General features: G+C 40.4%; 1 protein-coding gene across 1 annotated transcript in view; it reads right to left on the minus strand.

Annotated features, from left to right (window-relative positions):
- Window positions 1–8,106: 8,106 nt before the first annotated feature.
- Window positions 8,107–12,648, minus strand: part of ANTXR1 (ANTXR cell adhesion molecule 1) — a 121,537-nt gene continuing 116,995 nt past the window's right edge. The window contains exon 18 of the mRNA XM_069943121.1: window positions 8,107–11,784. Coding sequence (XP_069799222.1) covers window positions 11,509–11,784 — 276 coding nt within the window. The 3' untranslated portion in view covers window positions 8,107–11,508. The remainder of the gene's footprint in view (window positions 11,785–12,648) is intronic.

Consider the following 12,648-nt stretch of genomic DNA (forward strand, 5'->3'; position numbering starts at 1 on the left):
GTGTATCCATATCGTATCCGTATTTTTTTTAATAGAATCTGTAAAAGTGAAATGTACTTGTAAAAAGGAGGAATGATCAAAATGATGACACTAGCTAGAATAAGGCATCTGTATTTCTTTGCAGACGTTATGGAGGTAACATCTGCAATGTCCACAAAAATACAGATCCCGTAGACTTCTATTGGTGTGCTCGTGCCGCACTAGGACATGTCCTCATCTTTTACTGCACGAATCACAGGTCCACAAATTTGTGGATGTGTGAATAGGCAGCTAGAAACCAATAAGATATAAATTTTACAAATAAAGATTTACTAACACAATTTTTGTGGTCGTGTGATTGAGGAATTAGACCAATTTGCCAAAATCTTCAGATACCTATTAATCTTTTATCAGTTTCTTTTTTCTTTTTTTTCTTTATTCCATTATTTTCCCTCCTTTTATGTGATGGCCTCAATATCTACCTACAAATACATGTCTACTATAGTCAGGTAATTGTCATCCTGAGGGTTCAGAACACTAAAAAACTGTAATGGTCCCCATTGCCCCAAGCCGTCACAATTTTCACAATAAGCTTGGCTATGGGTTATAATATAAGATGTTAAAAGGCTCAGTTCTAGTCACCTTAAAATGGTTGTCCTATTGAGTCATATGGACATATCGGGAAAGTTACTGTTTTAGGATCCCCGCTTTAGCCAATGGGGGAGCTCCTGCAAAGAATGGCTCCTGCTCTGGTGGATTACCTGTGTTGGATGGTCTCGTGGTGCCAGTCTAGTGGTTATGACAGCAAGTTCCTCACAATGGGTGCAAATCACGAGAAAACTGGGAGTAAGGGCTGTACTGCACAGCCCAATAAGCAGTGCAAGCAAGCGACGATCTTCTAGATCAGCGCTCGCTTACTGAGCCTATCACATGGCCTGATAATCGTGCAGCAAGGGCTGTATATATATCATTAGCGATGTCCATGCAGCCCTTTCCTTATATGTAAAATAGTACACTTTATACATACCTCTCGGCACTCTGTGCTGTCCTTCTAGCTTCTGCCTGCTCCCAGCAGCCACCGCTGGAACTTCACAGCCGGTCTCTGAAGTGACAGGCTGCTCAGCCAATCACTAATCTCAGTCCCGTCTTAGCCAGTGATTGGCTGAGCAGGCTGTCACTTCAGAGACCAGCCCAGAAGTTCCAGTGGCGGCTGCTGGGAGCGGGCAGAAGCTAAAAGAAGACTGGAAAGCGTGGACAGGTATGTATAAAGTTTAAAACATTTTTTTAGATATTCATCAGCCATTGTCCCCGCATCGCTATTACACGTTGTGATGCGCCCCCAGTGTCCAATGATTTTTAGGGAGGATTAAATGACACGATCAGCCGATCGTTGTCATCGACTGATTAGTGTATTTATTACATGGAGCGATAATCTGCAGAATCGACCTGATTTGGCAGATTATCGCTCACTGTAATAGGACCCTAAGAGAATATAGTAAGAAAGAATGAGAGTCATGGGTTATTAGCTATGCAGAGAGAATAGTGGGTTAATAGCTAGAGAATTGCAGTACACCATACTGGTTCTGATGCTGGTTCTGATGCTGGTTCTGATGATCAGCTGATTGCTAGCAGGTCCAGTAAACGTTACTGTCAACCTCATACCAAAGGTATTCAGCACCCTATCCATTGACTACAGTGTATTAGGAAAGTCATGCTTGGTTTCCTCTCCAGAGGTAGGAGCGTGCTTCAGTTACCCATAGATTTTTCTTAAGAAGAAAAATGAAGATAAAAATGTTTATTTTCCAAGGACTTTTAGCCATGGCTTAAGGCTTAAGCACATTTCCATGGCAGCTCATTTCTACGAGGCTGTAATGAGGCACAGAAGATTTTGGCTTTTCTTAAAATCTCTGCTGAATGAATTGCGAATGTCTTCCGTTAAATGCTTAGTTAGTGCTGTCCAATTTTATATGGAATCTCAATCGACGACAAGAAGCAGCTGTGCTGGGAAGCAGAAAGGCGATACTTTGTGATTACATTATAAAGCATGGTTAAAGGGGTTAAAGGGGTTGTCCCACAAAGTAAGGTTCAGAAGATATTACACCCTATAGAAAAGGAATCATTTAGCCAACATATATCCCCAACATACAGAATATAAATGTTATTTTTGAATTGCCACTCCATGATGTTTCAGTGGTAGGCTGGGTTCACATTACGTTTTTGCAATAATTTTTTTTTCATCTGTTTAAAAAAAAAAAAAAACGGATGAAAAAAACAGATGGAAAAACGGATGCATTTGTGTGCGTTTGTTTGATCCCTTTCTCCATTGACTTCCATTATAAAAAAAGGATCAAAACCCTTTTGTTTTTATTAATGTACACAAAAATAAGGTCAGCTGTGTTTTTGTGTATGTTAAAAAGCGCATGCGTTTTGATTAGGGATGGTCCGAACCGAGTTCGGTTCGGGTTCGTACGAACCCGAACTCTCGGTAATGATTCCCGCTGTCTGCCCGCTCCGTGGAGAGGGTGGATACAGCGGGAGGACCGCCTTTAAAACTGGGATACAGCCATAGCCATAGGCTGTATTCCAGTTTTCCAGGCGGTCCTCCCGCTGTATCCACCCGCTGCACGGAGCGGGAAGTCAATAAAAAAATGAACAAAACGGATGCACATAAATGCTTCAGTTTTTCTACTTTTCTATCTGTTTTTTTTTTGCAAAAACAGAGGAATAAAACTGATTGCAAAAATGTAGTGTGAACCCAGCTGTAGGGCTCTGTGCATGTCCATCCAGTCATCCTTTTGCTAGAAGCAGGGGGCTTCTGCCATAAAGCCACTTAAAAGTGGTGACACAAACAGCACCACCTGCTAATGGAAGGTGGAGTCAGGGCTGTCGCATATCAGCTGTGCCTGGCCCTTTAACTGTAAAAACTTGTAATGAGTGCTCACAGTTAAACAATGCAGCCCTATGATTCAAAAGAGCAAGAAGCCGTTGGCTCCTCGCCCTGACAATTACTCTTGAGGTTCTAGGTGGCATTATGTCTCCAGCCACAAGAGGCCGCTCCCTCCTTCAGCTCCCCAGTGCATGAGAGACACCACTTATGCGCTCGCAAAGCAGGGAAAGGAAGGGGGGGGGGGTCTAACATGGGGATGCTATCTACTTAGGGCTAACGACCAGATGTCATTATCTGTAGAGGGATAGCTAAATTAGGGGATAACATCTATGGAAGGATACAACCTGGGGGATTAGCTACAGGGAGGATGCCTTCATGGGGGGCAACCTACACAATAAGTGACGCCTACGCCGCACCACTCACCTCTGTATAACCAGCAAGGACTGACATCGGAATGCAATGTTTTTACCAATATCATTTCCACATATGCGATTGGTAAATATCCATTGACGTGTTGTATAGTTATATTCTGAATATAATAAATCAACAGACATCATTTGTTAAACTTTTTTAATATAAAAAAAACCCAAACAACAAAAAAAAAACAATAGATGAGATTTAAAATGTGACAACGTAATGCAGCACAGAACTTCTAGAGAGTTCCAACTATGTCCTGGGGGTAAATTCATCCGATTTATCATCCAGCATTCTTGTGGAAAAAGAAAAATTGAAGGAGTAATGGAAACATGGAAAAATAAAAAGCAATTGACTGTAATTTAACCTAAAGGATGCTATATAAACAATGCCCTCATTTCCCTATTACATAAAGACATAAGCTAAGATTACTCCATTATGTTGGACTCTTTGGCACCAGATGTTCGAGTATAAAATTGTCTTGTATCTTATGTGCAGGAATAATAGAGTTTTTTTTTGCTTCACGATTTACTAGTGCTTTAAATGAAAGGAAAACTCCATTTTTGCATAATACCGTGAAAAATCCACCATTTAAATCTTCACTTCTCAGTTTAGAAGATTCTGCTGGCTTCCTGTTACCAGAGAGCAGGGCATTGTGGAAGCTCACATTGTAGAGTTGTTGAGTCACATGACTGAGAGGTGCAGGAAAACCTCATACATATATTATAAGGCTATGTTCACACACCGCATATTGTACAACGGCCGTGATTAATACATAAATATTCGTCCATTGCTGCCTGGGAATCCCGGCCGGAGCATATACACATAGTATACGCTACGGCTGGGATCTCATGCGGCGCCTCAAACAACTGACATGTCAGTTTTCTTAGTGTGTTGTGGGGAGTTCTGATGCGGTGTGCACGGATGCGCCCGCATCAAAACACTGCAGCCAAAAAGATCATCCGGCTGGTACTGCAGTACCGGCCGGGATGATCTTTTCAGGGACCGCCCATTCTGTGACCCGGACAGATCACGAAATGGCCGGTCTCATACGTTGTGTGAACATGGCCTTAATATTATTAATTATTAGAGTCTGATCATTCGGGATTTGAATACCGGTTAGATGCATCCCTAGGGAGTCAGGGAAAACATGGATACAGCCATAGGCCACAGGCTGTATACATGTTTTCCAGGTCTCATTAGGGCTTCATCTAACTTCTTCAGCCACCGGTAATCAAATGCAGCACACTTGGCTTTGAACGAACGTGAGTATGCTCAAGGTTGGCTCATCTCTAGATGCCACACATAGTTACCTCAACGTAATGGTGGGGAGCAAATAGTGCCTGACAGAGGCCACAATATCCCTCTCACAATGTGTACCTCAAACATTAACAGTACCTGCATAGTCTTCACAAAAATAATTGCGCTAACCAGAGCACTCATAGTAACGGTATAACCCCATTTTATGGTTGTTCTCCTAGCCCCCATAACAGCCCCTGAACAGTAAACACCCACACAGAATCCGCCAAAAATACTTTGCCAAGTGAATTTCTCAGATAGTACTCCCACTTGTAATAGTAGTGCTCAGTTTCCCCAAAATGACTGTGTCAGACAGAATGCTCCAATAGCGTTCCTCAATAATTGCTTTAGTTGTAATATCTGCGTAGTATAAAGCAGCATGCCTCGTATAGTGCTCAATGTCTTTTAAAGTGACTTTGCCTAGTATAGGCCCCATAGTACCCCTGACATTAATACTGTCCCCAAAAGTAATATTACCCAAAGTAGAGTACCAAAAAACAAAGACTCCCCTCACTTACCTAACCCTGTTCCCATATTGCACCCAGTGGTGCAGACTACATTCCTCTATTGGACTGTCTTAGCCTCTTTTAGCAGTCTGTGAGGCAGTGCCGACACCAAAACCAGCACTCTAGTAGGTCATAGACTAGAAAAACAAATGGGCATGGAACCAATGGCCCATAAGCTCCGTTACAGTTTTCAGCTTTATCTATTTCCTAAGTTTGTGGATAAAGTTGTAAGTGGAGCTTGTTTAAAATTTTGGCATCCGGGGCGGGGGGATTCCTCGGCATGAGCCCCAGATGTTTAGATGTTTGATTCTAACAATGCCCCTGGATATAATTTAACATTGTACAAGTAAATCAACATATTTACAAAGTTGCTAAACTTTTTTATGTGGATTTTTACCTCTGAAGTCATTTAAGGTCACTAAAATAATAGACTCTTTCTAACTTATGGTTTCACGTTTCCAGTCCTCAGGCGCCACTCGCACGCTGGCATTGAAATTTGACATTGGTTTGCTTCATGAACTTGCACAAAGATTAGACCCTTTGTCATACTATGACAGGTCCATCTGAAATTAGGGGCTGAGCAAGCCTTATAGGCCAGGTAATGCTCTATGGGTAAAAACTATGCAAATTAGCTAAGCACTAGAAGGGAGAATGCTGGCCCTCTAGCTCCACCTGTTGGAAGTAGCCTGTAATAAGTGACATTTATTTCATTGTTGGATTTTTTTCAGACAAAAAGACAAAACTTTTCATAGGAAACCAGACCCATTTCATTTCATGTGAACTGGGCCTTACTCCTAACAGTTTAAGGGTCTAAAGATTTCAGTATTCTATACAAGAATTTGCATTATTAGGCTATCTTTACACAATGTATCTTTTGTATTAATCACAGCAATGTTGCCAATTTGCAACAATGGCCGCGATTAACATAAAAGATACAATGCCATAGAAGTCAGAGGAATCCCGGCCAGAGTGTATACACACAACTCGCCGCACGAAAAACTAACAAGTCAGTTTTGTGCGGCCACTATTCATTGAATAGCGGCCGCACAGACATGTCAGTTCACACAATGGAGAGTTCGGCTTCGGACGCACTCTCCATTGTGTGCAATGTAGAATTGGGATGCGGGTATACAGGTGTATATCATACATAGCGAATATGATGCTTACCAAATGAGGCATTTTAATGAAACCATGCCATACCATTGTATAAAAATGGGGCTCTAAGATTTTACAAAAATCTTCCCTAGAAGCACAACCATATAGGCACTGTATTATGGGTCTTAATACATATCATTGTCTGCATGAGGCCTAACAGGGATAGTTTATTAATTATGACTAATAACTTGCATTTTGTCCAGTTTCAGTAATGTATTTAAAGGAAATGTTATAGTTATAGATAAGCCCTTTAATCTATACTTCATGGTGGTCATGTGATTGCTGCAGATCCAAGAACCCCAGAAAAACAACTCTGCTTAAAAGTATCTGTATAAATTCAATTTAATAGTTCACATGGTGGCCATTCTTTGTTTCAAATGAGTTTTTTTTTTATCGAATTGGGGTGTTGCATGAATGGTATAGCCCCCCTTAAACAGGTTAAGCCATAATGAGAATTTAACTACGGGACTGCCGATTACAGATAGAGATAAAGTACAGTGCTCAGCTATTTTTAAAAAGTTTAAAAAATTTGAACAGAGCAACCAGTGCCACTCCATTTATAAAGGGGAACACAGGACCCCCATTCTTGTGATCACTGGGAATCCCACTGATCTGTCACAGTGAATAGGTGATTCTCTATTAGTCATGATGCCCAAACCCCTTTAACCATGTATATACCAATTTTGTTAAAGGTTTAATACAATCTGAATGCTGCCACCGCCTCAGCTTACTGCTAGTAAAGCTCAGCCTGGCAACCACACAAAAGACCTTGTTAGACAGTGTATCCCTGCTGACAGCAGCGCGGTGGGAGGAGATTTAGATGCAAAAACTTCCACCTAACTTGCACTGTACTTGTTTTTATTATAATAGCATATGGTGTAAAACGCAAGGAAACAGTAAGGCTCCTACCAGACCCATTCTCACACCTGGAGGGAATGTATGAGATGTAGTAGACGGAAAAGCAGACCATGAAGCTAGCTTGGTCCAATAGTTAGTCAAAATAATATGGACTGTGCAAGTCTGACGTTTGATTCCCAGGACATGACACATTTACTCTCTGATAGCGATAAAACCAGCAGAATCTTGAATTTAGTGACTACAGATAAATTTCAGTATTGTGGCGGAGATAACCTGACCCCAATGCAAAGCCTGCAACAGGGAATTATCCTTATGATACCCTATCAATACCAGATTGGTGGGGGTCTGACACCAGCCGCCCCCACATCAGGTTGTGGCCTCTTGTGGGTCACAGTGTGTCCCCATTTACTTAGATTTGAGATTTCACATAGTGTCATTCTATTTTTTTAATGTGTGTCCCGTCTTGGCCAAAATTGCTGTGAAGCCCCTATTATATCGTAGTTTAGTATTAGGCACAATGATGTTGGGCTGTAATATACAAATAAAATAGAAACATTTATGAAGATTTCTTTTGGCTTCATAAACTACGTAGGTATCTGGCCAGGAAAGCCATGGTAATGTAATGGTTTATTGTGTATAGACAGATGTTTGTCAGTACATGGGTAGTGAATACTGTAACACATTGTATAACGATATTCCATACGACAAGTCCTGCTTGGGCACAAAAATATCTGCTATTCAGACAGGTGAAATAATATAAGCTGGGAGCAACAGAAAGGAAGCACAAAAAAATAGGAGGAGTTCATGTTCAATCTACTGTAAGTAATATGAAGACAAAAGTTTTTGCTTACACCTTTAGGAACTGTATGGGCAACTGTGAATGGCCCATACAGCCACTTTTGTAGGAAATACTACATATACTTTTGGAGAAAAATATAAGACTTGTGTACACACCTGCGAATATATATATATATATATATATATATATATATATATATACAGTATATATATATATATATATATATATATAGGTTTTTTATTCACTTCACCCCTGTTGATGTGTGCAGGGTACAGTACCTACATACTTTCTGTGAATCCAAATTATAATGCCAGACTGCTGTTATATTGTGGTCCAGAGTTCATGACCAGACATTGGTTATAAGGGGAGAGTTAGACTTTATAGCCAGACTGCTGTTATAGGTTCACTGCAAACCAAACAGCCAGACTACAGTTACAGAGGGCGGTCCAGACTACACAGCCAGACTACTATTATAGGGGTGGTGCTGACTACAAAGCCAGACTACTATTATAGGGGTGGTTCAGATTACACAGCCGGAATACTATTATAGGGGGAGGTCCAGACTACACAGCCAGGCTACTATTATAGGGGGAGGTCCAGACTACACAGCCAGGCTACTATTATAGGGGGAGGTCCAGACTACACAGCCAGACTACTATTATAGGGGAAGGTCCAGACTACATAGCCAGACTACTATTATAGGGGTGGTTCCGACTACACAGCCAGAATACTATTATAGGGGGAGGTCCAGACTACACAGCCAGACTACTATTATAGGGGGAGGTCCAGACTACACAGCTAGACTACTATTATAGGGGTGGTGCAGACTACAAAGCCAGACTACTATTATAGAAAAAAATACCAGACTATTATTTTATTGGAGCGGTCCAGACTACACAACCAAAGTACTGTTTTAAGGAATATTGGAAATTGCACAGCCAGACTACCATTATAAGGGACATTATTGAGACTACACAGATTGCTGTTTAAGGGGACACTTGAAACAACACAGTCAGGCTACTGTTATAGAGCAAGGTCCAGACTACACAGCGAGGCTATTGTTATAGGGGATGATCCAGACCACAAAGCCAATGTTATTGGGAGCACTCCAGATTGTGCTACCAGACTACTATTATAGGAGGTACTCCAGGCAGCATTGCTAGACCACTGTAATAGTGGGTGGGTTATATTAATGGCTAAACTGCTGTTATCTGGGTGCTCTAGAATACACAATCAGGCTTTAGTAGGAGGGAATACTCCAATTTACAGACAGACTACTGTTATAGCTGGCATTTCAGACAACACAGACAAATTACTGTTATAAGGGACAGTCCAGACTACAAACTTACTGGTATTTGGTGCAGTGTAGGTAACTGGTATATGGGGAGGTTCAGACTACATAGCCAGATTACAGTTGTAGGGGACAGTCCAGACTACACAGTAAGACTACTGCTACAGGGGGCGGTCCGGACTACAAAACCAGACTTCTGTTACAGTATGTGGTGTGGTGCAAATTACACAGCCATACTGTAGTTATGTGGAATTCATATATTAAAGTTTTGTGGATAACAAAGTGCTTTTAATGCTCAACTAGAGTTCAATAAAAAAAATAAGAAGAAGGTACTGTAGATTGCTATGACCTCAATTTTCCTATAAGACAGAATACAGTATTTCACCTGCAGACTACAAAGATCATGAAATAAAAATGAAACATGAAGGTTGTGGTACATGTATATACATATGACAATCAAAGGTTATCTTGTGTTTTGAAGATCACTAAACCAGAAAGGGCAGCTTATAACAATAAAGCTTATAGAACAGGTTTTGATACCAGTTATCTGTATGCATGTTGCAGTCCTCAGAACAGGAGATTTGTGGTGACTACAGCTGCTTTTCCAAAGGCCGATTATCAGTACAATTAAAAGGTCAATCCCAATGATCGACCAATGAAAAAGATCGCCAATCTTGCTGATGTTTTTCCGGTTTTCACGTCATCCTCCCCTCAGCTTTATAACAGGGAATGATAAGACTTTATATTTAGTCTCTCTTGGAGGTTGACCAACCTATAATAGATGAAATGGCTAAAACACAGATATCCTAAAAAGACAATAGTTACATAGTACTACTTTCTGTGAAAAAAAGGCCTACAAGATAGCAGCTCGAAAACATTCCCACTGTTTATGTTGTCAATCAGTTTCCATCTGTTCTATGTTACATTTTCCTTTTCCATTTACACTTGCCAGTGTACCCAGTCTACACTTTTCATATCAGAAAACAATGACTTTACTCTTTTTCAAATTACCCCTTTTTTTCATTTTCGCTCAATTTTATGCACATTTCTGCTATAGCGCCATTGAGCTCCCAAATAAATTAAACAAAAACATTTCTGTACCTGGCAGCCAACATTGTAAAAAAACAGTGACCATGTAATAATGTGAATTGTGTGTTCCACAAAGGAAGCAGATGATAAACAAGAAACGACCCCTATAAGCAACACCCAGTGCCCCTTATACTACAATAAGCAATATCTTCTAACTTACGGATATTTCAAAAAGACAATGTTAGTGTATACATAATATCAGTTTACCCATGATTCCTCTGTATAGAGGGCTCAGCAACGCATTGCGAAGCTCTAAAGTAATCTTTTATAGAATCTGCTATAGCAGTTTTTTTTCTTTTCATTGCAAAGGTCCAGCCTTCTGCTGTTCAATCTCATAAATTTCCATACGGAATATAATCCCTTTCTCTGATGGGACTTTATACTTTTCACTTTATATTTCCAATGAGGCCTCAACAGAAGCCCAAGAAGAAGATAAACGTCTGTAAATCTTCCATGTTGGTGAATGTGTGTACACCTACAGGTGACAAAGCCATTTCAATACCCTGAAAGAGTTTAGGAAGAACTTTGGTTCATCGATCATTGTGATCCACCAGGAAACCAATGACGTCTTCTTCAGTCTACTTAAGTTTTTGAAATTGGCCCATCGGTGCTGTCATATATTGGTTCTTTGTACAAGGAACAGCTTGAACATATTAAGGTAATGCACCCAATGTATCAAACAATAGAATTAGCTTGATGTATCTTCAGAATTTTCTCATCAATCCATAGTGGTCAATAGCTGATGCAGTATTCTTTGGTAATTAAATAATTTTTGTATTTCAAAACCTTTTTCAAATACAAAATCCACCCCATATACTTTAGTAAGTAGATACATCAACGCGTTTCAAGCTGACAGAGAAACTTTCATTGCATTCCATTTTCATTCGGCTTTCGTACACTTGTAGAATCAGACTTGTTGAAAAGATCCTCGGCAAAGATGTCTTGCGGGAATGCTAGAGTTTTTAGTTTTTGGTAAGTGGGGTGGGGGATTTCAGTTCCATCTTTTTTAGCCAATACAATACGTGAATGGTTTCCATAGTTGACCAAATATATAGAGATGACAATTCGTTTAGGATTTCCCAAGTATGAATTAATCCACAACTCAACATGGATAAAATCTAAGAGTGGTTTGGTAAGTAGTTTTGGTCTAAGGTGTTCCAATGAACATCACATCCATTCAAGATGAAGAGCTTCTTAAGATGAATCTCCAGCCATTCTGGAGATAAAAGATCTAAAGTGAAGGTCGAGGTGGGGGTCTGCTGGGTGGTGGAGCTCTGCAAGGAGGTGAAGCCAATGGTGGGGGTGGAAGACAGCTCGTTGGAGATGGAACAGGTGGAGGAGAATGTGTTGGTTGAGGAGGTGGAGTTATTGGAGGAGGAGGGGTGTAGATTGGGCTATGAGGCGGGGTATAGATTGGACTGGATGAAGGAGAACTATGAGAAGCATTATTCAATGGATATCTCGGTGGCATTGATTTCTTTTCCCTTGTGAAATTGATGCATCTTCCCTGAAATCATAAAAAAAAATAAAGAGAAATGAACATACGTTGAAGAATATAATATTACAAGTTATGAGCACTCTATTTAATTTGATAAAACGTTGATCCAGGTATTTATTACGACATTTTGGAGTTAGGAAGGAATTTTGCTCCCTGTGATGGGGCAACTGGCATCTGCCTCACAAGTGTTTTTGCCTTCTTCTGGATCAACACAGTTTTTTTCAGCCTTATTAACTATGTTACTATGTTACATTTGTTAGAGGCAGGGCAATGTAATATTGTATTCCAACTGGACGCTACCGCATAATAGGCCTGAACTATGACATAACATTCTGACATCAGGTAATGTAATTAAACGAGCCATAAAACTATTAATACAATGCATAGCATGGAAAGGGTTAGGCTAGCCGGACTTGCCTTTTAGTTATTTTCCAAAAATGACACAGCTGCTTCAAACACTTAAACCCGCGGCTGGAACCGAGAAGCTAAATAGAGCCCAAATAAATTGCACTGAGATTTGAAACTATGTGAATTATATGGCAGATTCTTTGGCTGCACTCGAGGTGGAAATCTGTCAGCCGAGGGTCACATAAGGATATTAACTCACTAGAGCAAGTTCTGCAACACTTGGGAAGGCATGGGCGAGCGTTTATCTGATTCTAGAATGGGTATATATAATGGAAGGGAACTTGGAACTCAATGGATTCATATTCTCTCTCACCTCAGCAAAATCTAACTCTCTGAGTGATGGGCATAGTCTCCAAATATGTTCCTCATGGTGAATGTGTTAAACAATTCCCTTGAGGTTTGGAGAAGGAGGTCTGGAAAATATTATGTTAGCGGTGCTTGTAGGAATGGATTAATGTACGGTCT

The sequence above is a fragment of the Dendropsophus ebraccatus genome, chromosome 1 (genome assembly GCF_027789765.1).
Source record: "Dendropsophus ebraccatus isolate aDenEbr1 chromosome 1, aDenEbr1.pat, whole genome shotgun sequence".
Taxonomy (NCBI): domain Eukaryota; kingdom Metazoa; phylum Chordata; class Amphibia; order Anura; family Hylidae; genus Dendropsophus; species Dendropsophus ebraccatus.